At 42.6% G+C, this 26,473-nt stretch overlaps 2 protein-coding genes across 2 annotated transcripts in view; one reads left to right on the top strand and one right to left on the bottom strand.

Annotated features, from left to right (window-relative positions):
- Positions 1-16,626, bottom strand: part of LOC110485978 (protein kinase C alpha type) — a 244,639-nt gene extending 228,013 nt beyond the window's left edge. The window contains exons 1-2 of the mRNA XM_036940643.1: positions 15,836-16,626; positions 15,069-15,100 (exon numbers count right to left, since the gene is read on the bottom strand). Of these exons, the coding sequence (XP_036796538.1) occupies positions 15,069-15,100; positions 15,836-16,002 (199 nt within the window). The 5' untranslated portion in view covers positions 16,003-16,626. The remainder of the gene's footprint in view (positions 1-15,068; positions 15,101-15,835) is intronic.
- Positions 16,627-20,179: 3,553 nt separating this feature from the next.
- On the top strand, positions 20,180-26,283 carry LOC110485976 (beta-2-glycoprotein 1). The gene is made up of 9 exons (XM_036940642.1): positions 20,180-20,211; positions 22,670-22,830; positions 22,980-23,159; positions 23,511-23,601; positions 23,688-23,764; positions 23,862-24,053; positions 24,825-25,004; positions 25,654-25,851; positions 26,141-26,283. Exons 2-9 carry the CDS (start codon positions 22,761-22,763, stop codon positions 26,221-26,223), a joined length of 1,071 nt encoding a protein of 356 aa, XP_036796537.1. The 5' UTR covers positions 20,180-20,211; positions 22,670-22,760; the 3' UTR covers positions 26,224-26,283.
- The last annotated feature ends 190 nt before the right edge of the window (positions 26,284-26,473 follow it).

Below are 26,473 nucleotides of genomic sequence, written 5' to 3'. Positions count from 1 at the left end.
CATAAACGGATGGGAGATTAGAGAGTAACATCATCAAATTAGTGCATAATGGTTATACTTAAAAATTGTTCTTGACCATGCGACCATTTTTACTCTGGGCCCTAGTTACACAGACATAAGCAACTCTTCGCAATCTGATCAGGGCAAGAAGTGAGGTTAGAACTGAGACTGTAAAATAAATAAAAGGGGAAAACAACCACAGTCTATAAAATTGTCTGACATTTACCCCCTAAACAGCGTAGCTGAAGTGTTTTGAGAATGGCATAAAAGCATTTGTTCAACAAAATGGCAGGAAAAATGTGTTAGGCCGTTGTGATTGAAGTGTATAAACTCATGCTATATTATCCAAAGTAAAGGTAGAGGTGAAACAGAGAGAAGAGAGAGAGAACACGATACAAAAAAAAGAGAGAAAAGCTGGACTAGAATTTGCTAACAGGTGTAAATGAAGAGTTTGATGTTAAACAGACATCAGCCCCAACAGCAACAACAATGACGTTCCTCCCCAAAGCCCCTCACTGTCACACAGAGCAGAGTGCTAGCAGGTAATTAATGGAGCTTGGGGAAGCAGCTCAGATTAGCACCTGGTTTTTGTCACCGCTAATACTGGGGAATGTCACAGAGCAGGCTCCAGTGCAGCGCCAGGCAACGCTATGCTACACTATGCTAGCCAATGCTATTGTAGACAACACGATGATACTCTAGGCTACACTATGCTATGCTAGTCAACCAGATAGTGCTGTTCGCACCATCCCTCCACCTCAGCCTCAATGTCAGCTACAGACTGGAAGAGCGAGGTTGGCTAGCTTTGACAAATATGTACTTTTCAGGCTAAAAATATTAGCTTAATTGGCTGGCAGCTTGTCATATAGGCTCACAGGCCAAAGTTTTAGATAACATGGAAATGGCATCGTTGTGACTTCTGGAAGCGGGGGAAGCATAATTGGCTTCAATCTTCTAGGCTTGTTCGCTGAATATTATTCACCACAACGTTGCATTATCTACAAACAGATTGCTAATAAATGCCCTTGTAGGCTATTTCCACATCTCCATATGCCCCATTTTCATGGAAATGATTTTCATTCCAGATGTCATTTCCCCAATATCGAGATTCCATTTACGACTGGTGAGTTTCATTCAATTGTATTCGAGGCATGCAACATGTTGTAATGAGATTGTAAGCAATGTCTTGTCATTCTTCCTTCAGATCGCACTGCCAGCAAAGCAGCTAAAGTACAGTTCATAACTAGGTAGCTTGTGTGGTAATAGGCTGAGGAAGTGAGCAACCTGGTCCAGTAGTAGTTACAGCTGTTCTCTTTAGCTCCTAATACAGTGGTCATAGCTGGCCTTGTTAGCTCCTAATACAGTGGTCATAGCTGCCCTCGTTAGCTCCTAATACAGTGGTCATAGCTGCCCTCGTTAGCTCCTAATACAGTGGTCATAGCTGCCCTCGTTAGCTCCTAATACAGTGGTCATAGCTGCCCTCGTTAGCTCCTAATACAGTGGTCATAGCTGCCCTCGTTAGCGCCTAATACAGTGGTCATAGCTGGCTTCGTTAGCTCCTAATACAGTGGTCATAGTTGCCCTCGTTAGCTCCTAATACAGTGGTCATAGCTGCCCTCGTTAGCGCCTAATACAGTGGTCATAGCTGCCCTCGTTAGCGCCTAATACAGTGGTCATAGCTGCCCTCGTTAGCTCCTAATACAGTGGTCATAGCTGCCCTCGTTAGCGCCTAATACAGTGGTCATAGCTGCCCTCGTTAGCGCCTAATACAGTGGTCATAGCTGCCCTCGTTAGCTCCTAATACAGTGGTCATAGCTGCCCTCGTTAGCTCCTAATACAGTGGTCATAGCTGCCCTCGTTAGCTCCCAATACAGTGGTCATAGCTGCCCTCGTTAGCTCCTAATACAGTGGTCATAGCTGCCCTCATTAGCTCCTAATACAGTGGTCATAGCTGCCCTCGTTAGCGCCTAATACAGTAGTCATAGCGATCCTCTTTAGTCCCTACAGTGGTTACAGCTAACCAATTTGTATTTTATTTTTTTAAATGGTACACCATGCTCAGATGGCTTTCAAACTAAACCATACAATAGCCCAGAACAAGCCATACATCTAATCTGTCAAATGGAGCTAGAGTGATATGTTCGGGGACTTGATGAACAATGTGCTTAAAGGAACATTTCTGTTCCAGGAAATGGAAAAGGTGAAGCCTTTTAGAGAGGATTTAGATATTAATAGAGAGGATTTCGATATTAATCCTCAACTGGTCTCTTTTTGATATAGCATTCAGTCTTGATGACGTTTGAGTTAAAAAAACAACAACATGAGCTCATAAAAAAAACCTTTCACCTTCTTTCAGTTTCACTTAATAAAATGTACTCTCCCTGCAACAAAAGCGCCCACAGTGCTTTCCGATATTATAAGTATTTTTCCCAGAAGCTTAGCCTAACACAGCTTCCCCATCATCGACTACGGGAGCAGAACAATGGCAAAGGTTCTTAGGACCACCTGAGAACACTAGACACCACTTCAGATACATGAAACCGAGATGAGAGCAGTTCCTGGATCAGCTCAATAGAGGACCATTAATGAAAAGGTCGGTGGAATTGACAACAGTCAGGCACACGCAGTGCTACGATTGACTGATACTGAGGATTTGAGCGTTGGCCTCTGGTGAAACAGAACATTTACAACTGAGACAATGTCTAATGTCTTACCTTCTGATTATAATGTGGAAGATACAAGGTTGTGAATTATCAGTTATTTAGGCCTACATATTTGACAAATTAAATGACACGCAACTACAAGCCTGAGTTCAATTTAGATCTGAGTTCAAGGGTAACCTGGATCAATTTGGCTTCCCCCTCTCATAAAGGACCACACATCTGAGCGTACTCAAACACCCCATATGGAGGGGGGAGCATAAGAGTAGACCAAGCATTAGGAACGCCTTCCTAATGTCGAGCTTAATTGGCTCAATCTGTTCTAATTATAACCCTCAAAAAATGGTATGTACCCTATATCAGTCCACTGAATCCAAACGGTCTTATCAGTGTACTCCGCCCTCCTTGGACTAAGCTATACAGTGAGAGTGTGCGTAATTGTAACTGATGAACGGTATTCAATATCTGGGAAAATATCCACATTGGGCAGCAGGTGAGCGAATGTCCGAGAGTTTGGGAAGGAGGCTTGTGGAACCTTACTTTGGCAAATGTATTATCTTCACCCTCATCTGCCGGCACAATGAACAAAGGGAGTCGGGAGCTCCCTCCCTCTGCACAAAATAAGGCACCTGCACAGCCACTTGTACTACACCACGGTGCTGAAGAATGACAAGACGACAGGGACACAATAAAGAGGAAGCCAGAGACTATTACGCACTACAGACACACCCAATGTAAGCACAAGCTGACCAAAATGGACTGCTGTCATATCGACACTTAAATTCATTATAAATGCCATTTTTAATTTGTGATGGTTTTCACTATTTATCAAGGCCACTTGACACGTATGATGATGTTTAGGCTACGGATGTTGTTTTCGTCATTTGACCACGCGTCTTGCCGACCACGGTTGGGGTATTCATTTTATCAGTATAAAAAAGAAGCTGTTACCATGTTCAAACACACGTCGTTTCGGTTTCATAGGTTGTAACAAAAGGCCCTCCACAAATAAAACTGATTGAACACTCAAATTTGTGTTTTTACATATAGCCTACAGTAGCATAAACTAATGAAAATGCCATTGTGTTATTTGAAATAAAATGTGTACTCTAATAATGAAACATTCATTACACTGTTAGAATGTTGCAGTCAGAATGACTGCTCATTAGGTTGAAGACGGGTCCCCTCGAGGCCCAGCTGTTCTAGTGTTAAAGTTCCTCAGCCATCATATCCCTGGACCCACGGGGGGGGGGGGGGGGGGCATTTCACCCCTCTCCAGTTTCCCCCTTTATGTGTCATAACAACTTAATGAAGTAGATGGTTAGAGTCCTATTAAAACAAGCTATCCTTATAACTAGGGCCCGTGTCTAGAAAGCTTCTCAGAGTAAGAGTGCTGGCCTAGGAAAAAAGATCACCCCTCTTATTCGTTATGATTTAAAAGACAACAAAATAAAACTGATCCAAGATCAGCACTCCTACTCTGAGACGCTTTGTATTGATCCACTATGAATCATTCTAGAGGAGCATCATTAGACGCTAAGCCCCAGGAGAGCCTGGTTAAGACTTTACTCTGTCCGGGGACGACAGAGATCAGTGATCATTGGACGTAGGTATGGAGGCTGAAAGAAAGCTCTAGAAAATGGAAGATGTTGCCACGTTCATCTGGTCGGCGGAGGGTCAGTGTTAAATGGTGTAAGGGAAATACGGCTGATGGTCAAAGTGGCCTGCGGGCAGATGTGGGACATTTTGCAGGTGTCACTCCATGTTTTCATAGAGACTCACATTGAGTAGAGAGAGGGATTTTCTCATGGTATTGATCATTAGTAGAGTGCTAAACCCCTCATAAGCTCACTTCTCAGGAGCATTACCCTAAAGGGATTCTCCTTAAATTGATGTAGTCCACGTACTATAAAAAGCATTCGATTCACTTTATTTACAGTAAAAGCTGCCGTTAGAGCCGGCAGCTGAATAGAAGCATGATATGCTGTAAGCCGCCTAACCCACACTTCAATAATTTACTTAAAAGCTACAATGTAACATTTTGGGCGACCTGACCAAATTCACATAGAAATGCGTATTATAGACCTGTTATTTTCATTGAAAGCAAGTCTAAAAAGCGGCAGATCTGTTACCATGTAATCTATTTCTATGGTTTCTGTTAAGTTTAGTTTTTGCATCTTTTACTTTCAGTTTTGTACATCAGCTTTAAACATCTGAAAACACAGTATTTTTGGTTATGTTAAAGATATTTCACAGCGGTTCAGATGGTACAATGATTGTGCAGACAATGACTGCCTGTTTTGTCACAAACTGAAATGAGGTAAACTATTCAAATTTTGTCTGCATATTGCATCTTTAAAAGGAAGCCATTTTACATACAAATGTCACAACATTCAGACCGAAGGCAGAGCTAAGTGAGGTAAGGTCATGTTATGTAAATGATGGCTCAAGTGACAGTTGCAAATACAGTAGCTACAGCACCCATTCGTGCTTTCTATAGAAAGCCTATGGATCTAGAGGATAAGATGTGTGTTGACATTGGAAGGTTACAAGGAAGTGTCCGTCTCCCTAGTTGCCACGAGTGGAGTGTCTGTTCTATTTACCCTAGAGTCATTTTGCTCCGCAAACAACATTAGTACAAGCCCAGACCATGTAAACATGAGTCAAATTGGATGACACCTTCAATGCATCTCTTTGTCTGACAACACAATACTGGTGAGCGATAAGCAAAAGAGCCATTGAAAGGCCCAGAAAGCATCTTGGTATCTGAAAGTCATTTCTAGGCTTTAAGCTCAATACAACTTAATGTAGTTTGACAACTTAAAGATGCACTATGCAGAAATCGCTACGCCATTTCCTGGTTGCTAAAATTCTAACAGTTCTCCTAACTTCGGTTTGTGACAAAACAAGCAAGTATAGCGTAGAGAATCATTGTGCCATCTAAACCGCTGTGAAATCCATATTCCATAACCAAAAATAGTATTTTTAGCTGCTTCTAGCTGGTGAACAAAACTTAAAGTAAAAGAAGTCAAAACAAAACGTAACGGGAAGCCTAGAAACAGCGCACATAGAATATATCTACCGCTTCTTGCTTTCAATGAGAATGACAGATCTATAACTCATATTTCTATGTGAATTTTGTCAGTTCACATACAATACACGCATACACGCAATACATGCAGCTTTAAAAGTACAATTTAATACATATTTGATTACAGATTTTTAAAATCTGGTTATATTTTAGCAATAAGGCATGAGAACCTGTGGATTATCGTGAATAACACGGTTTAGGTCTGTTCTCAGACATGACGTGATGCGGAACCATAACGAAGAAGGAACCTGGCAAATCAGGACACGCGACATACTCGACACACCCATTCATCCTGTACGCTTATGCTTTCTCTCCCACTGGCGTGGCTGTGTGTTGTCAACCATATTCTGTTATGACCAGCCCTGCCAAGTCATAACGGTGAGACAGAAGAAGCGCTAAGGTCCCCCAGCAAACATAGTCCAGACCTAGCAGCCTCTTTCCTTTGGGATGAGAGCTGCACTGTGCAGATGCATCTTCTCAATGGGAAAGGCAACAAGATCAAAGGACCTGGCTCTAAGGATTAGTGTGGGAAAGCTTCAGCACTTTGCTAGTGGAAAAACAAAGTCCAGCAAAGGGAGCTTTTCATCCGATGTATGATGTCATCTGGTGTATGATGGCATCTGGTGTACGATGCCAGCGGTAACATTGTCAATATTATTCTTAGAGTAGGAGTAGCGGGAGTACAAAGCATACTGTGGAGTAGACACTGGTGATAGTCCTAAGGGCCTTATGTCTATTCTCCTCCAGTCTCCCTTTTCTGTCACTTACTCCTCCCTTTTCCGCCATAATTTGCTCTCTGAGAAGAAAAGTATGTGAACAAGAACACCTGTTACATTTGATTTCAGGCAGACGACCAAGAGAAAAGTGATTCTGAACAACTAAAATGTTCTGCCTTTTTCGCCAGGGGTTGCCATCAAAGCTCTGGCTGTCTTCTTTGTTTGATTGCTTGCCTAGTCACTTCAAAGCCCCATACTGCGAAAGCGGCTCGGATCAATCATGTATCAGCAAGTAAACAGGGGGCTATTATCTCATGCCACACAGGTGTCAGTGGATGCATTTTCAACCCTGCTGGAATTCCCTGGCGAACAAGATTTGAATGAACGTGCACAGAGGTAGATAATGAAGCTCTTAGTCCATTGGTTCACGATTATGTTCAATTGCACATTATACAGAGATGTCTTGGGTGGTCTGAAAGCATATCCCCCTGAAATACAGTCACTCATCTGGCCATGTTTGGCACGCAAAACGGCTACATTTCACTGCCACTCTAATATTAACGTACCCTGTTCACATATCAAAAAGCATTTCCCCTAGTGAGTAATTAATTCAACATGAACAGATGGCTTTCATTTTGATGCGGTACATCTACATTGTCAAAAACAGAGGTTTTAACAGAAATCCAAAATGGCCGTTGGTCTTGTAAGGTCATTTCTGGTCGGTGTGGGTAGCTGGGTATCGGTCCAACTCTCTGGGGATCCCCCGTTACAGCATGGTGCTGCCTGTCTGGTTTAGCTTAAAGTCACACAGCGGAAGTATTGACACATTTAGGCTGTTTTGAAGGGATCTCCGCCCATGCAGGCTTTCCCCATGTCCGCCTGGCCACAAAGACAGACAGACACATCAGCTCTGTTGGATCTAAAGCCATAATCCACCCACACAGCCCTGAAAATGCCCTGGACTAACCAGTGGCGATGGCAAGTCATTTACAAAGTAGAGGCAATCCATGACACAGGCATCCTGGCTACTAATGCATGGGCCAAATGACCCCGGCTTGGTTGTTGCCTGGCTCAGCCCATTCGGGTATGCTCACGGCCCATTTGACTTTAGTATGGACAGAAGAAATGACGTCGCTGCCTCGCTTTCAAACCGAGGTATTATGTTATTAGAAAGTCCACATAGGTCTACAGCGTTTTTAATAATGCCCGGCACTAAAGTGAGTTGTGGAGAGTTGATGAATAGATATAGTCCATATACAGCATTTTAATAACCATCACTAAAGAAAGCTGTGGTTGAGGGGTTCGATATGAGCCTAGATATCCAGCTGTTGCACTGTAATAGCTCTCAGGGTAATGGAGGATCGCTCTGTTCTGTTCTTTCTGCTCAGCCCTAGGGGCCAGGGGTGCTGTTGTGTCTGTGTGCATACGTGGGCTGGAAACGAGGGATTGTCTAGGTTGTGTGTGTGTCCTAAGGTGGATGGAGGATCTAGAGGCTGTGCCAATGGAAGGTTTAGGAGGTTAAGCGGTTTTACTCCCGGGGACAGCGTATTCACATCATCCCTTTAATCTGCCCGGTTACCCCTGCCATCAGAGTGGATTGGATGACTAACCCGATAGACAGAGACAGACAGAGCCACACACACACACACACACACAGACACCTCTACTAGCAGCCCTCTCTGTATTATCTTTCACTATTGTGATGAGCAGCAGCTAAATCAGCTTGGGTAGAATTCAAGGTCATGACCTCAGCTTTCAGAGTACATGAAGAATGAGCCTGGCGCTAACCGAGGGCTTTACTGATCATTTCCCTTAGGATGCGGTGGAATGGAGAGAATGAGGAGCGAGAGCGAGGGGGAGGTTACATGTGCTCTACACATGGCAGAGTGCACTGGAGCGGCCAAGCTCTCTGGCACTCAGCCCAGGGGAGGAGAGCCCTATTGTGAAAGAAACCAATCCACAGCCTCCGAGGCAATGCGCTGGGTCCACCAAAGCCTATAGGCATAGCCCAGGGCAATGTGTTTGGTAATCCACAGTGCCAGCATAAGTCACATAACCCTGGTTGGTTGACACAGTTGGCCTTTGCCTGTCGACTGGTGTCAGCAGTGGGATTGTTTATGGCAAATTCTCCCTCTAACCCTGCCTTCACTGACTGGTACCAACACTGTCTGTTAAAGTTGATAACAGGTGCACTTTGTGATAAAGCCACCACACGTCCCTAAGGAAGAGATGGCATTCATTATAGAGTAGATAAGGCCTATTCAATTAAACCCAGGGGAAATATGGTGTGGAAAGAGTACATGGAATCCTCCAGAGGGTTTACAATGAAGACAGCACCATGGAAGGATAATCGAACCATAACCCATTGAGGTTTGATTGTTCCAAAAACATGGTTTTCATGAAAGTAAACCTCTGTCTATGTAGCAGACGCCTTCACATAATTGGGACTGATTATGCAACGCGTCAGAGCATATCAGCACACATTCTGTCAGTCACTCGTCTTGGTCAAAACATTTGTAAACTCTACACTAACAAAGAGTCAGTAATAAAAAAAAATGAAAAAAATGAAAAAAAGAACTGTACCTTGCAGAAGTAATGGCATAGTACAGGTTCTGTCTATGTTAAGCATATAGAGTCTGATAGATGAAACGGGACCCACTAGTTACATGAGGAGTTCTGTAGTCCCCCGTAACAAACTACCTACCTACGCACGGAAGCCATAAAAAGGGTTTTGGATACTAAGGAAAGGTTTCTTGGACACAGATTAGGCCTAGTCCCGGACTAAAAAGCACTACAGATGGAGAATCTCCATTGAGAATGTTTTAAATCCAGAGCTAGACCTAAAAACCGGTCTCTCTGAAACTAGACGTTACAGCAATAGAAAGCGAGACCTGCTAAAAAAGAAAAATGTACTGCTGAGAAACAAACTTCAAAAGACGGGGAAGGCAGATGGGAGTCGGGAGTCCTCGGTACCTATGGGAGATGGGAGTCCTCGGTACCTATGGGAGATGGGAGTCCTCGGTACCTATGGGAGATGGGAGTCCTCGGTACCTATGGGAGATGGGAGTCCTCGGTACCTATGGGAGATGGGAGGACTAGAACACACACCTGGTGGACTGTGGGGGAAAGTAAAGACACAGGGTAGAGTTGACCTTTCCGTCCTCCGTCAACACAGGATATGCAGAAGGATTCCCCTTAGCACTGTCTAAACAAGCCCGGAGCACAGGAGCCTGATCTGAGAGCGGCTTGAGAGGACACGGTTCATCAAAAAAAAAAAGGGGGAGGGGAGGTTCCAGGGAACCGGGAGGGAGTGTGTTATCACGTCTCCTCTGGGTCAATGTTTGGTTTGAACCTGGTTAAGCATGTCTGCAAACACAATGAAGGTGAACAGAGACACACACCGGCTTGGTTTGTCTGTGGTGCACTGTGTGACAATTATCCTGGTTAGTGGTTGTGTTAAGTCGTTTTGAATATATGGAACATGACTTTGGAACCTTTTCTATATGTAAATATGCAGGTCACCTAAATTTGTTCAGGTATTTCATAACATGTTGTGTCTGGACTGATCTAACCTAATTTGGACTGTTTCATTTCAAACGAGAGAGAGAAAGAAAAAAAATAAATGAAAAACTCAATTTTGTGGCACCATTACACTGTCCATCCACACATATCTCATTCATGTTCCCTACATGTCCCTCGACACAGGAGATTGCTCCTCTCACACGAAGAAACCTTTTATTCGTCCACTCTCAGCAACCACAGACCATTGGAAGGCATCGGGTAAACTCCACTACCACCTGTCAAAGGAGACCCCATTCAACCCATCCATCAACCCTTCAAACCATCCACGAAGACACTATTCCCTGGGCTTCATTTCTCCATCCATACTCCAACCATAATGGAAGAGAAGGAGTAGTAAATAGAGAGAAACACTTAAAAGCCCATCTGAGGTAGGTCGTTTTGAAGCCAATGTTTTATGGTTGGTTTAACATGGTTTCAATATTTGCTATCAATGGGATGGACAAGCCTGCCAGGAGACTATGTAAGATCTAAAAGCAGGTGACTTCTCAATGGTCATTTCAGTTTAGAATCAATTTATATACTCTTTGGTACAGTATACGATGTGCCTGGATGGGCTTAAATGTTAAATTGGGCCAATAACCAGCAATAGAATGCTTGCTCTAACTCCTCCATTCAATATTAGCGGTAACACCTACATTCCTACTATTTGGATGAAAGACTGCCATCATGTTTTAATGGTACAGTTTATATAGGCTGGGTGTGGAGCCATGCACAAGTTTACAACGTGGCAACAGCAATTCCAATGGTAATTGGCATATGAAGACAAACGCCTGCAGGTTAACTTGTGGAATTAGATTCCACAGAAACAGGATTGTTTGAGGGGGAACAAGAATTGGCACAGATACCATCTCACATGGTGACAACTTGCACTTGGGTAAACATGAGGGCTTGTTCACCCCTCACCTTTACTTTGGTCGCATTTGCTCTACATATAAATTGGAGAGGGCGAGTAACATGGTAGTGACACAACAGCACAGCTCAACTGTGACCGTGAGGTGTCGGTTTACAAACCAAGGAAAATACTTGTTGAGTGTTAGCCAACAGAGATATCATATCCACGAGCTAAGGTTTCTGACAACTCGTTAAGCTCTGTGTAGTGTCTGGGGATTCCCATAAACGATAGGAAGAGATCTTGAATTCTTAATCATCCATGTTCGCTTTAGGTGGTCAAAATAGAGCAGATGTGAAATAATGAATGGGGGATTGGCAGCTAATGGTTTTACAATGGAGACCAATATGACAAGCAAATTTTAAATGTCTCGCAAGCAGCAATTTAACAAAAGTTGGAAACACAGATACTGTATGTCGAGTTCAGTTGAACACCAACAAATTAATTAATACCAGAAAGACATTTTAAAATTTCAGAAAATCAAATGTAACTTCATTTCAGGCCAGCACAGAAAGCTCAACAGGATAGGCTTATCATGTCTCTACTCAATAGAAGCCTCCCTGCTTGTTGATTTGAGCCTCCCCATTTCCAAGGAGCCCGTTAATAATTGATGAGAGAACAGGTATTTTTAAGTGGGACCTTCAGCTTTTGAATAGCAGGGCCGTTACCACCTCACCTCTGAGTGCATCACACCTCCAAGACACACAACACACATGTATGGATACATACACACATGCATGCAGGAACCTGAACACACACAAGTATACACACTAGGGTTGCAAAGGGTCGGAATCTTTCCAGTACAGAAAATTTCCGTGGGAAGTTAAGCCCTGGAATTTGGGGAATTTTCCTTAAATTCATCAAAAAGAGTTAGCTTATTACAGTGAACCTTTTTTGTGGGATACACACAAGGCAATTCTGGTTCTTGCGGCATATTTTGGTTAAACTATCACCAATTCAATAGAATTACAACCCTCTACATGCACAGTGCATTCTTCCATCACATGTGCAGTGCACTCTTCCATCACATGTACAGCTTAACATCATCCTGGTTGGCTGAAGCAGCAGCACTTACCATGAGGCAGGGACTCTCAGCACTGGCTGGCAAGATTTCCACATTACACTACCATTCATGTTCAGAGGATGGCATATATCCGACGGGGACACCACTTAAGCGCATATCAACATACTTAACTGGCATTCAACCGGTATCGTTGTTAATGAAGTGTTTGCTCCTTAAGAATGTGAGCAAAGCAGGACATTTTCCTATCTTCTAGAGAAAGGATGAGAGTGGGTTTTTCCTCATGTATTACACCAGTTCATTGGAAGTGCATCCATGCAGGAAATGCTTACAAATCATTTTAAAAAGTATTGATTCCAATAAAATAAATAACTTTTCCAGCGAACCAACATTTCTCTCTCTGGCTGCCAAGCTAATTGTCAGCTTTAGAAATGTTAGACAGATGAAGACAGCAGATAACATACTGCAATGATCCACTTCCTTTATAATGTCTCCAGTAAAATGAGGAGCTACTGTCGTTTCTCTTTTCTGCATGAGAACGGTCTTGTGATATCAGACACATTAAATAGTCATTTATCCGACAATTTCATCCATAGTCGCTTACAATCGGATTTACAATCGAGGACTTACGACAACAATCTCTAAGCACCACAATTGTACACTATTAAATTATATTTAAAATCTTCAGGTCAGGCCACAATGCTTTTAGAACCAAAATAAACATCTGGCTAGTGAAGATTTTGCTTGAGTTAGTGCAGCATTATTGTCAGTGTATACACATTACCCTTTAAAAATAATTGCCATCTAAAACTATAAAACTGAATACATAAATATACACTAAGTGTACAAAACATTAGGAACACCTGCTCTTTCCATGACATAGACTGACCAAGTGAATACAAGTGAAAGCTATGATCCATTATTGATGTCGCTCGTTAAATCCACTTCAATTAGCGTAGATGAAGGGGAGGAGACAGGTTAAAGAAGGATTTTAAAGCCTTGAGACAATTGAGACATGGATTGTGTATGTGCGCCATTCAGAGGGTGGATGAGTAAGACAAAAGATTTACGTGCCTTTGAACAGAGTATGGTAGTAGGTGCCCGGCGCACCGGTTTGAGTGTGTCAAGAACGCTGCTGGGTTTTTCCACACTCAATAGTTTCCTGTGTGTGTATCAAGAATGGTCCACCACCCAAAGGACATCCAGCCAACTTGAAACAACTGTGGGAAGCATTGGAGTCAACACGGGCCAGCATCCCCATGGAATGCTTTCGACACCTTGTAGAGTCCATGCCATGATGAATTGAGGCTGTCTTGAGGGCAAAGGGGAGTTAAACTCAATATTAGGAATGTGTTCCTAATGTTTGTACTCAGTGTATATAGCCTATATACAGCTTAGAAACCCTTTATAAATCCTGGTAACTGGTAGCTTGATAAAACATTTTCTTGAGACAAAAGTTTGGCTTTTCTCAGCACGAGGACATAGCCTGGAAGCCTACATTCTTCAGGTTTGAGTAATGCACTTACCTACAGTACTGTGCAGATGGGAATCGGTAAACAAGAAGTTTGAGATTATTGATGGTACATGGAAGAGACACAGACCCAGTCTGACTAAGGAGACTTGGCAAACTACAGGCAAATACCATTAACCCCTCTGACCTAGCCTGGTTAAAGCACAAGCAGATTCAGCTGCCAGGCTACAGTATACCACTCTAAGTCCCAAATGGCACCCTATTCCCTACGTAGTGCACTACTTTTGACAGGGGCCCATAGGGCTTTGGTTTTGTAGAGAAAATCTCATATTTCTGTTTTCTTTACAAGGCCTATTTGAACTCTGGCATCCAGGAGATTGCCATGTGGGATTTGATTTGTTAGTCAGCTGGGAATAATGTATGCTAATTAATTTCTCCATTTAATGTTTAGCAAATAGTCCCCAAAACAACTCATCTTTCCAAGAGCTGAGGAGTGCATTGTAAATGTTCTCACTTTGATATCTAGAATAACCATATTTCAAAAAACATTTTTTTTTTGCAGACAATCAATTCTTCACACAAACAACCACTAAATGTCAAGATATTCCCTAGTATTAGCTGCATAAATCCAATTAAGATGATTTAAGTCTCAAAGTGCATTTGAAGAAACTCCTGAGACTCAAACAAGAATAAAGAAAGGGTCGGAAACAGAAAACTGTCACAACATCTATCCATCTATCCAGTGATTAGACCTTCTGAGTGCTTCTTCACAGATACGTTACCCATTCTTTTCTGTTATTTACAACTTCATATTCCAGTGTGTGTGTGTGTGTAAGGAAGACATCATACTCAAACAGTAACTCCAATAAGAATTGCAACACTCTTTTGTCAACGCAAACTTGACTGTTGTGAGAATTCTGTGCAACTTCTGCCGTGTGTTTACTGTGAACACTGAGGCTGTACCTGCTTTCATTTACTGTTAACAGTGGCCAAGTAAGCTACTGTGGCTATTTGCTCATCATGTAGGCCTACCAGAGTGGCCTATCCTCAAAAACAATGGAGACAAATGCATCCCATAACATTTTAACATGGAAATAGCTGTTGAGCCTACAGTAGCAGCCAATGTGCGGTGTTCAATGAAGGCCTACATTCCATGAGACTTTTGGGGAAAAAAAACCTGTTTCTCCACATGTTCTTCAGACAAGGTGGTGATTGAAAATGTTGTGTTGTGCTTTTTGATGCAATAAAACACTTTTACAAAATAAAATGCATTATTACTCCCATACCATTATTACAAAGAATCAGACACATTATGCTACCCTCTGCCTATTGGCTAATTATGTTTTATTCAAGACCCTCTCAAATTAGAACACTGCTCCTTTAAAGAAAAATAAATGAATGCTGCAGTCTGATGGGAGCTGCCAGTGCAGTTTAGAGGGAACATTGCCTACCATATATCTCAAACTCGTTGAAAGGTAAGTAACTCCAATACAAATTGCAACATTCTTTAGTCTATTCAAGTCAGGTTGACTGGTCCTCTTGAATTAATGCAGTACAACAAAAAAAAAACATACACACACACACAGAGTATACACTGCATGGTGGACTGGAGCTGAGTAAGTGGACATCATTCATTACCTTGGCACTGGAATCCTTGCTTTCCAAATCCCCTGTGAAAAGAGAGGAGAGTGAGGAATGAAATAGCATGGAAACAGGCAGATACACAAACATGTTAGTAATATCAAGCAGAAACAGCACTTTTCTCCAAGACTCCGAGTCAAAAAAGCAAGTAGCCTAAACTGTTTAAGGTGTTTCCCAAGGATCATTACACATTCCTTAGGATTTTAGCGGCCATAGGTCGTAACTGTAAAATTCTGTTCACTCACTCAAGGTGACATATCTCTGTAGCGATCAATACATAGTCAAGCAAACACAACACCACTTTGAAAAGAGGAAGGTTGGTCAACATGGGTGGGTCTTCAACCACCCGAATAGTTACCACTTGTTACTTGTGTTTCGGTTTAAGAGCCTATATAGTTCGTTGGCAGTAAGTTATTTCAAAATATGTATCAAAAACATGGACTAGGAGAAATACAACTTGTAACAAACATCAAAGTAGGCGCGCTGTCACAATCCCAATGCACACGGCGAATCTAGCCCACCGTAGGCAGAACGGATTAATTTACTTTGGACTTGCATTGAGGCACATTACAGTCAAACGTTGGCTTTAAGGACGTCCAGATTTGGCGTGGTAGACCAACCATTCCAGTAAGGAAAGTATACGTAACGGTGCAGCACAGTTCGCTATGTAGGGAAAGTGACAACCGAATAGCTGGTTGAGAAGACAGCGGAGTTCTCAAACGTTCAACAGGCAGAGGCCGTCTGGAGAGGGGAAAGGCGCTTACCAAATAAAGTCGGTGCAGTGACTACAAAAAGTCGGCTGCTTGAAGAACCTCGCAGTGAATTTGTGGTCCTTCACTTCATGGACGTTCTTCTGCCTCAACGCTCCTTTACGAGCAAACCCTTTCGCGATGTCCCCGGTCCCCTCGTTGAATTGCGTAACATCAGCCATAGTCACACACAGAAAAAAAAGAGCAACGTTATTCCTCTCTATCTAATGTGTATATATACCTATTCAATCAAATGTTGCCACTGAGCAGGAGAGGCGACCACACTGTACTATCTATGAGCTTTCCCAAGCTGTCGCTACAACTACTTTTACTGACGGCTCCACAATGAGCGCTTTGCTTCCGTCTTTCACTCGAGCTGACGTCACCACACTGAATCGCCTGGAGGGAGGGCTGTTGGAATTTGGAAGATTGGAGCGTCATCCAGTGGCGTAAAAGATACTGGCACATGTTTGGGTTCAACCTAGTTATTTGAAGAGAAACGACATCTCAGTCATATCGTAGTCAGTGCTTGACTTGGCTCAAATGTGTTTCTTATGGAGTTCCTGCACCTAAATGAAAACAGAGCCGGCACCCAAAATGAGTAGCTATTTCGCCTAATTCAAAGCACGGATCATAGTCATCGCATTTTTTTTAATCCATTATCAATGTGTTTGTTATGTGTGGCTTATTCATTTGTTCTGAAGTCTTTAGGGACGGTTCAACATTTACTGTGGGGGGGAGGATCATATTTTCACATGACCCTTCCCTAATGTTTACGATCACAAATAACAATACTGCCCAACAAAGGCAACACAGTTGTTTTTACTGCAAAATCTGAAAAGTATTTTTCTGTTTAGACAGACAGCAATTTCTGATACACCATGATATATTCTGATCAACTTGCTTAGTTTCCTGACAGAAGAACAAATACCACATTAATCAGATAATACCTGGCTATTACAACAGATAAAATATTTTTTTTTACCAAATTCGTGGTTATTGTGTTTTGCCTATGTAGGGCAGTGTAGCGACACCTGTGTTTCTAAACGTGGATATTGACTTTGCACATCAGCGTTCTTTTGTGGCACAGTCAACGACTGAGGGTTCGCCGACCACCACAGACGAGCCCACTCTCTCTTCCTATTTCATTAGGCTTACACTATGATCAGAGTCAACTGAAGACAATGATCAAGCTAGCGGGAAATCAGATTATCAACATTTTGATGTCATATTTAGAATTGTATAAAATATATGTAACGGATTTCCCACCAACAGGTTTCTGTGCCAAGGCATCACATAACCAATAAACAAACCGTACCGACCTCAGGCGCTCCAATAGCATGGTTTGCGTATTCAACACCACAATAAATAGACCATGTCAATCCCGGAAAACTGAAAATATATCCCTCCCTATCTTGTAGGTTTACCCTGTATAGAAGGCTTGGTTTGACAATCTCTGAATGTCATTAAACCTTTTTGTGTTTCCGTTCATCAAATTGCCACTGCACAGTTTGGATTTATTGATTGATTGATTGTTTTGTCAATTAAAAACGTATTTCCACTGTGGTCCCTATTTTGTTTTACACAAATACCCTACCGGTCAAAAGTTTTAAAACACCTACTCATTTAAGGGGTTTTCTTTATTTTTTTTTACTATTTTCTACATTGCAGAATAATAGTGAAAACATCAAAGCTTTGAAATAAGACATAGAATAATGTAACCTAAAAAGTGTTAAACCAATCAAATGTATATTTATATTTGAGATTCTTCAAATAGCCACCCTTTGCCTTGATGACAGCTTTGCACACTCTAGGCATTCTCTCAACCAGCTTCACCGGGAATGCTTCCCCAACAGCCTTGAGGGAGTTCCCACATATGCTGAGCACTTGTTGACTGCTTTTCCCTCATTCTGCGGTCCGACTCATTCCAAACCATCTCCATTTCGTTGAGGTCTGGGGATTATGGAGGCCAGGACATCTGATGCAGCACTCCATCACTCTCCTCCTTGGTAAAATAGCCCTTACACAGCCTGGAGGTGTCCTGGGTCATTGTCCTGTTGAAATACAAATGATAGTCCCACTAAGCGCAAACCAGATGGGATGGCGTATCGCTGCAGAATGCTGTGGTAGTCATGCTGGTTAAGTGAACCTTGAATGTGAACCTTGAATTGTTTTATGGTGGGAAATACACATGCAGAGATCATCCGTTCTCCCACACCACGTCTCTCACAAAGACATGGCGTTTGGAACCAAAAATCTCCAATTTGGACTCCAGAACCAAAGGACAAATTTCTACTGGTCTAATGTCCATTGCTCATGTTGCCCAAGCAAGTCTCTTCTTTTTACTGGTGACCTTTTATTAGTTTCTTTGCAGCAATTTGATTCACACAGTCTCCTCTGAACAGTTGATGTTGAGATGTGTCTTACTTGAACTCTGTGAAGCATTTATTTGGGCTGCAATTTCTGAGGCTGGTAACTCTCATGAACTTATCCTGTGCAGCAGATATAACTCTGGGTCTTCCTTTCCTGTGGCAGTCCTCATGAGAGCCAGTTTCATCATAGCACATGATGGTTTTTGCGACTGCACTTGAAGAAACTTTCGAAGTTCTTGAAATTTTCCCTATTGACTGACCTTCATGTCTTAAAGTAATGATAGACTGTTGTTTCTCTTTGCTTATTTGAGCTGTTCTTGCCATAATATGGACTTGGTCTTTTACCAAATAGGGCTATCTTCTGTATACCCCCCTATCTTGCCACAACACAACTGATTGGCTCAAATGCATTAAGAAGGAAAGAAATTCCACAAATTAACTTTTAACAAGGCACACCTGTTAATTGAAATGCATTCCAGGTGACTACCTCATGAAGCAGGTTTAGAGAATGCCAAGAGTGTGCAAAGCTGTCATCAAGGCAAAGGATGGCTACTTTACAGAATCTCAAATATAAAATATATAACACTTTTTTGGTTACTACATGATGCCATTTGTGTTATATCATAGTTTTGATGTCTTCACTATTATTCTACAATGTAGAAAATAGTACAAATAAAGAAAAACCCTTGAATTAGTAGGCCTTCTAAAACGTTTGACTGGTAGTGTACATACACAAATAGATACATACATAGATACAGACAAAAAAGGTTCTACTGTTCCCACATTAGCCATATTTTGACATTCTTTTAAAAAGTGGTTATGGTTGGTATGGCTTTGAATTGCTGTGGTAGTTTGTTCCACTCAACAACGCCGGTATATTAAATTGTGTACTTACCCGATACTCTTTTTATACTTAAAACAGTGAATATTAGAGCCTTTGCCTCTCGTATTTTGCTGGAGAACATCACTAACAAATGAAAAATATTTGGATAGGTACCCAGGGGCTGAGTCTGTGATAATGCTGTGGACTAGAACACATTTAATTAATCGTACTCTTTTTTTTTCCCGGCTAGCTGCTTAAAATGCTCGACATCCAGATGAGTATGAGTGGGGAGTACAATTCTCACAAGGTTGTTTTGTCTGGTCTGTAGCTTATTTATTTTTTATGTTTGGTGCTGCTGGTGAACCAAAATGCAGGCATAATCAAAGTGACACTGGAGTCTTTAGGGTGTCTATAGCTAGGTTTCCATCCAATTGGCAACAGATTTTCATGCTATTATGCTCAAATCTGCATAAAAACAATATGTACATTATCCTATCAGACTTGTTACGAATACACATCTGTGCATTTAAATAGGTAGTGCACATAAAAATACCTTTTCGGTTAAATTACCATGTACCGAATAATTACCATGTAGCATCGCATTTTAAACTCTAGGCCTACTGATGGACGTGTCACAATTTTTTTTGTTTGCGTAGGTTTAGCGAATGTGCCCATTCTGGTTTTGGCACGTGGCTCTATGCAATAGCTCGCAGATATAGCCTACTACATGATGAGATTATTGTGGACCAAATTGCGAGATTATTTTGATTTGTCAAATGGCAACCAAGCATCATATCACCAGAATAAGACCCTCGATATTTATTGAAAGGAGCATCAAGCTCATCACCCTGTGAAGTTCATTAGAATGTATTTAATTTGTAAACCTAATAAACTGCATGCTTTCCTGAAACCTAGTGGGAGGACCACACAACATATCACATGACTCCCAAATTTACTTCAATATGATAGTTATTTTACCAATATAAAAGCATTTCCAACGCCATTTCTCGAATAACGAATTTTAATGATGCAAAAAGAACCCACCTTGTCTGGCGTATTTTGTTCTGTCAACATTTCGAACGTTTTCCAATGAATGTGCTGTTACCATCAATTTTTTTTTATCCATCATGTACTGGCTGGATACCTGGTTAATGTCAAGCCATTTTGAGAAAGCAGGAAATTGATTTTGGTCGAACGTGAGTATGCCTGGGGAAGACTTTTGATGTAGCTTAATCAGATTAAAACATTGTGACTGGTTGTGTTTATGTCACATATAACAGGTAATATATTTTAAAAGTTAAATGAGAAATATTTAGGTTGTATTGGAGGGTTAGATTCTATGTGCGTGAGGAATAGCCGCTCTGATTGGAAAGGAATGCGTGTTCAACTTTCGTGAATAACTGCCGGGAGCATACGTGGCCACATTATTATAGGACGATTTTGGAGAATGATAATCTGCAACAGACTCACTATCATATATATATATTTTTAAATACAGCCAGACTGGCCTGCTACTGTTCCTCTTTAGACCAGTATAAACTATCGAGAGTAGATCCACTTGGAATGAAACGTTCAAATCACAGGGATTTTGCGTCTTTATTCTAATGACATGTTCACTGCAGCCTATTGTAGGACGTTGTAATCACTTTAAAACTATGAAGAAATTATTGATTGCGTTGTAGGCTAGTCTATGTAGGATAATTGTATTGTCCCGAAACAAGATCAATAAGGGAGTCACGCCCGGATCTGTTTCATCTGACTTTGTGATTGTCTCCACGCACCTCCAGGTGTCACCCGTTTTCCCCATTAGTCCCTGGGTATTTATTCCGGTTGTTCCCTGTTTATCTGTGGCTCGTTCGTCAAGTCAACCAGCGTGTTTTTCCGTGCTCATGCTGTTTCCTTATCGCTTATATGCCCTGACCTTGTACCTCCTGCCCTGACCTTGTACCTCCTGCCCTGACCTTGTACCTCCTGCCCTGACCTTGTACCTCCTGGACTCTGACCTTGTTTATGATCTTATGCCTGTCCACGACCATTCTCTTGCCTGCCCCTTGGATAATAAATAGCAGAGACTCGAACCATCTGCCTCCCGTGGCGTCGCCATGTGCCCTTATAAAGACCTTTTGAGCCATCTGCCTCCCGTGGCGTCGCCATGTGCCCTTTTTATAAAGACGTTTTGAGCCATCTGCCTCAGTGGCGTCGCCATGTGCCCTTATAAAGACGTTTTGAGCCATCTGCCTCCCGTGGCGTCGCCATGTGCCCTTATAAAGACGTTCTCAGCCATCTGCCTCCCGTGGCGTCGCCATGTGCCCTTATAAAGACTGTTTGAGCCATCTGCCTCCCGTGGCGTCGCCATGTGCCCTGATAAAGACGTTTTGAGCCATCTGCCTCCGTGGTGTCGCCATGTGCCCTTATAAAGACGACGTTTTGAGCCATCTGCCTCCGTGGCGTCGCCATGTGCCCTTATAAAGACAACGTTTTGAGCCATCTGCCTCCCGTGATGTCGCCATGTGCCCTTATAAAGACGTTTTGAGCCATCTGCCTCCTGTGGCGTCGCCATGTGCCCTTATAAAGACGTTTTGAGCCATCTGCCTCCCGTGGCGTCGCCATGTGCCCTTATAAAGACGTTTTGAGCCATCTGCCTCCCGTGGCGTCGCCATGTGCCCTTATAAAGACGTTTTGAGCCATCTGCCTCCCGTGGCGTCGCCATGTGCCCTTAGAAAGACGTTTTGAGCCATCTGCCTCCCGTGGCATCGCCATGTGCCCTGATAAAGACGTTTTGAGCCATCTGCCTCCGGTGGCGTCGTCATGTGCCCTGATAAAGACGTTTTGAGCCATCTGCCTCCGGTGGCGTCGCCATGTGCCCTGATAAAGACGTTTTGAGCTGCCTGTCTTTACTGTACTTTCATGCTGCAGTGATGCCTCTCCGCTGGCTATCAGCTATTCCTATTGCTTCTTGTCGATTTTGTACTATAAATCGACGCAGCTTTGAATGCTTTTATGTGTGGTATGATCGGTATTGCAGATCTGGACAAACGATCCACCTACCACTGTTGTCACTATGACTGGTGGCTGGGGGGAAAATAGGGCAGGGGGGAAAAAAATAGACAGTCCCGCAGCATCATCTCAATTTGTGGTTGAGCAACCACTGTAGGCTGGTAGACTATGTTGACCTGTGGCATACAAATAATTAGCCTTGTAGCAGCCGTAAGGACAGGACTTCAGCAGAAGGCAAGACGGGTGTTAGTGCTCAAAGTGTAGATGTAAATAGTTGTGCCATTGTAACGCTAATACATTAGTAGTAGATTAACAGTATGCACATTGGGCAATAGCCAAAATAATCTGACTCAGGCGTAACCTGTCCTATCTGAACGACACAGGCAGGGCAAGACTGCACAACCTCCCTCTTTCGAAATCAAATTTGAATGACAGTTTAAAAAAAAAAAAGAGTTTAGCATTAGTATTGCATGAATGAAACCTGCATTTCATACAGCTGCTACATTTTATGATTCGGAGTCATTGTCGTGTGGGTGTACGTGTCTGTGTAGTGTGCTGAGTGAAAGTTATCCTTCAACTCAGAGTAAATATGCATGTGCTTTGAACTTTGGGTTCAATCGATTTGGAAGCCTAATTCCGGCCATCTCATTGGCTCAGACTTTCTGGGCTTTTGAATGGACCATCTACATTTTTCACCGTCCACTGCCCGAAAGAACGGACACAGTCTCTCTCAACCCTCCCCCGGAAGATGAACCCAACCTTGGCTTTGCTGCTGCTCTGTCAGCTTGCCTTGCATACGTCCGTGACATCCAAGAAAGGTACAGTGCAAGGGATTTAATTGAATGCAGTCATTTTTCAATGACAGAATAGATGTTACAGTGTTGGTTCACAAGATTCAGTGGCCTATGCTTTAGCCGTATTTTGTCTGTGTTTTTTATATCATATACATCGTAACATTTCTCCTCAGTGTGTGGCCGTCCGCCTGTGACCGACGGTATAGATGCATTGGGTCTAAAGCGCGTGTATGAGATTGGAGAAGAGGTGACCCTGGCGTGCGAGCGTGGATACACACCTGGGACCGGCAAGACTGCCAGGATCACCTGCTCTGCCTCGGGAGAGTGGACCAAACTGGACCTTGTGTGTTCTCGTAAGCTCCACCCCGTTCGCAAAACATCCATTACACAATGTAAAGCATAAGTCCACCTATGTTCACAAAAATTCAGGTAGATTGCTGGGTTTTCCACAAATCCTGGTTGGAGGATTCCAGATTTCTTGCTTATTAAGTCGCTGATTCAAGGAATCTTCCAACTGGAAAACCTGGGAATTTTGGGAATGTTTCTGAGAATTTTGGAACCCTAAAGTCACCTGGACAGTCCATACTTTAGCAAGGGGCTAGGGATATAGGACCCCCCCCCCCCCCCCCCCCCCCCCAAAAAAAAATGTACAACATGAAATGCATAAATTATATCCACATGAAGCTAATCAATTTTTGACACAGCAAAGATGTGCCCTCTCCCCAAGCCTATGCAAAAGCCAGGGATGATTGACGTGCCATTCAAGAGTGTACTCAACTACACATGTGATGACGGGTGAGGGGAAATACAGTGCGGTTTAGTTCTGACTACATTTTGCTGACTCGCTGCATCTCAGACCAATAAGAATGTGTGTTCTTCAGGTACGTCATGATAGGAGCCAATGAGAGCGTGTGTTTACACGATGGTACCCTCAGTGCACCACCACCAATGTGTAAAGGTATACTATACCTCCAGAACGTAACCTTGCTTTTCTCCACTGTTTGTCTAAATATGTCAATATAGTCTTGATTATTTAAAATATTTCTTCCCTGCAGCTGTGAGTTGTGCTCTGCCTCAAGCACCGAAGCATGGCAAAATTGTCTATGACAATAAGAAGTTCACTGGCAATGAAATCCAGTACGGACAGAGTTGGACGTATGAGTGTTTGCCGCCAAGAGCTCCCATTGGCAACGAGAGAGGATCGTGCTTGGCCAGTGGAAACGTGACTGAGCCACCGGTATGCAAGGGTAGGTGCAGACAGTGGCAGCACATGCCAAATGGTTTGTCTGTTCCATCATGAACAAATCTCATTGGTTGATAAGTTTTTGAGTGACATCTGGTGGAACCACTGATAAATTGATCTTATGGGGGCCCATTATTACATGGGTCTAGCCTTTTTGGAGCCCTATGTGAGATTTGGTTGCCCCTCCCAAATGTTTTATGGTTAATTCCCTGCAATTCTCCCATTTATCCATGGGGTGGAGATCACATTTTGCCATTACTTATGCCATGTTCATAATATCTGAGTGAGCGTGACTAACAAAATCAATAGGGGCCCTTTGGAGGTCAGGGCCCCTGGGCACGTGCCCTGCGTGCCTGGTAGTTATTCGGACAGATGGCTGGCTAGACTAATTTACCAATCTTTGTTAGCTGACATGGTTAATTGAGTGATGCACAACCAAATTTCGAACTTGCACTTTGTGTATTCTATTATCTTAACTCTCAACAGTAAGTTGAGATTCCAAAAAATAAATACTAATAAAATAAAATGGGAGGGGGCACTAGCGGCATGGGAACCGCTGATGCCTGGAACCGGCCCTGACGATGATTCTGGTTAAAATGGTTATTGTTAACTGTTCATCCACTCCAAGCGAGGATAATTGATCAATTTGCATAATCCTGTCGCCATGTTCCTCTGTTTATGCCTTAAAAATTATTTCTGTAATTTAGATTAATCCTGACAATATTGCATTGCTAATACACTTTCACTAGCCCATTACCTTTCTGACCTGTTGCAGAGGTGAGTTGCTCCATCCCACCAACGATAGACCATGGCATCATCACCTTTGCTGTGATGAGGGAGGCCGGCTACAAGGAGAAGGTCAAGTACCAGTGCCAGGAACACTACGTTCTGGACGGTTCTGAGGAAATACAGTGTCAGAATACAGGCAACTGGTCCACTTTGCCCGTTTGTAGAGGTGAGTCCGTGTAGGGTGAAGTTGCCCTTAGACGCTGATCTTCTGTCAGTTTTGCATTTCCCCCGCTAATGGTTAAGATTATGATTGTAGGAGGGGAAGCTGACCCTAGAGCTGTACATAGAGGCTGGTGGGAGGAGCTATAGGAGGATGAGCTCATTGTCATGGCTGGAATGGTTTAAATGGAACGGTATCAAACATATGGAAACCACGTTTGACTAGGTTCTGTCTATTCCGTTCCAGCCATTGCAATATGAGCATGACCTCCTATAGCTCCACCCACTAGCCTCCTCTGCTGTGCATTGGGGAAAGTTCACATCTGAGCCATTGAGTCATAGACCAGGTTGCACTGTTGTTACTCTTGTGGGAATGTCACTTGTGTGTGTCTGTATATCGAACCAGCTTGTTGACTTGCATGGGATTCGATGTGTATCGGCAACCATTTATTTCATATTTGGTGACTGCAATGATTGCGTAATGAGAGCCTTTTGAGCAAAGCACTGCATTCCCAAACCTTATCCGGGGTCGCTGCTGTGTGGCTGACCATGTGTTTCTCCCAACCTATTGTATATGTCCATGATCTATTACATTTAATGATATTCAATGCTAAACTGAGAGTCATGTTGCTTTGCTTGTCCTCGCTTTACCGCAGCCCCCTGTAAAGTTAACATCAACAGAGGTCGCATCTTCTACAACGCCAAGAAGATCTGGATTGGGGATCTGAAACCCAATAGAGTCCTTCACGGTGAGCCTGTTGTGTTCTACTGTCTGAACAAGGAGTTGAAGTGTGGCATTCCAGTAGCAAGTCAGTGCATCGACGGCACACTCAATACCCCAGAATGCTTTAAAGGTGAGGCCCTTCGTACCAAAATAACATGGTCACGTTCATTATGGCATGCAAGTTTTAAAACATTTTACTACGTAAATCGAAAATGGGTGTTTCTTACTGGACACGTGTCGGTAGTCTCTCCGTGTTTCAGTCCATTTTATTCCGTTTGATGACAAATGAACACAACCCAGTAAAACGTGTTGTCGTCGCTGCCATCACATTTTCAAAGCTTCCCAAAGCTGTTTAGTTGAGCCCTTAATATTCTCACAACTAAAATGACAAATGTGTTTGTGTCTTGTCTTTCTCTTAGAACCAGGCAAGATGGAGTACACCCTCAAGCCCAAATCACTTCCATCTGAGATTGCGATGTGTCAAGCTGACCTAACAAAATAAACACCATATAAAGAGGATAAATATGGCAAATAAATTACAAATAAATATGACTTAAAAATATCTGTTTTAACAGTCTATTTGACTTTGTGTCCAAATAATCCAGCCTTGCTTTTGCTAATAACCTGTTGATTATATCCATAACTTGAATGAGCCTGAATTTGATTGCCTGTAAAGTACATGTTACTTGAAAATGACACTAGATGTCAGTATAGGATTACAGTATTTGTAATCTCTGCTCATACACAAAGGG

Source organism: Oncorhynchus mykiss, chromosome 13 (assembly GCF_013265735.2).
Source record: "Oncorhynchus mykiss isolate Arlee chromosome 13, USDA_OmykA_1.1, whole genome shotgun sequence".
Lineage (NCBI taxonomy): Eukaryota > Metazoa > Chordata > Actinopteri > Salmoniformes > Salmonidae > Oncorhynchus > Oncorhynchus mykiss.
Note: the sequence above shows the minus strand (reverse complement) of the source record. Positions and strands in the feature narration are given on the sequence as shown.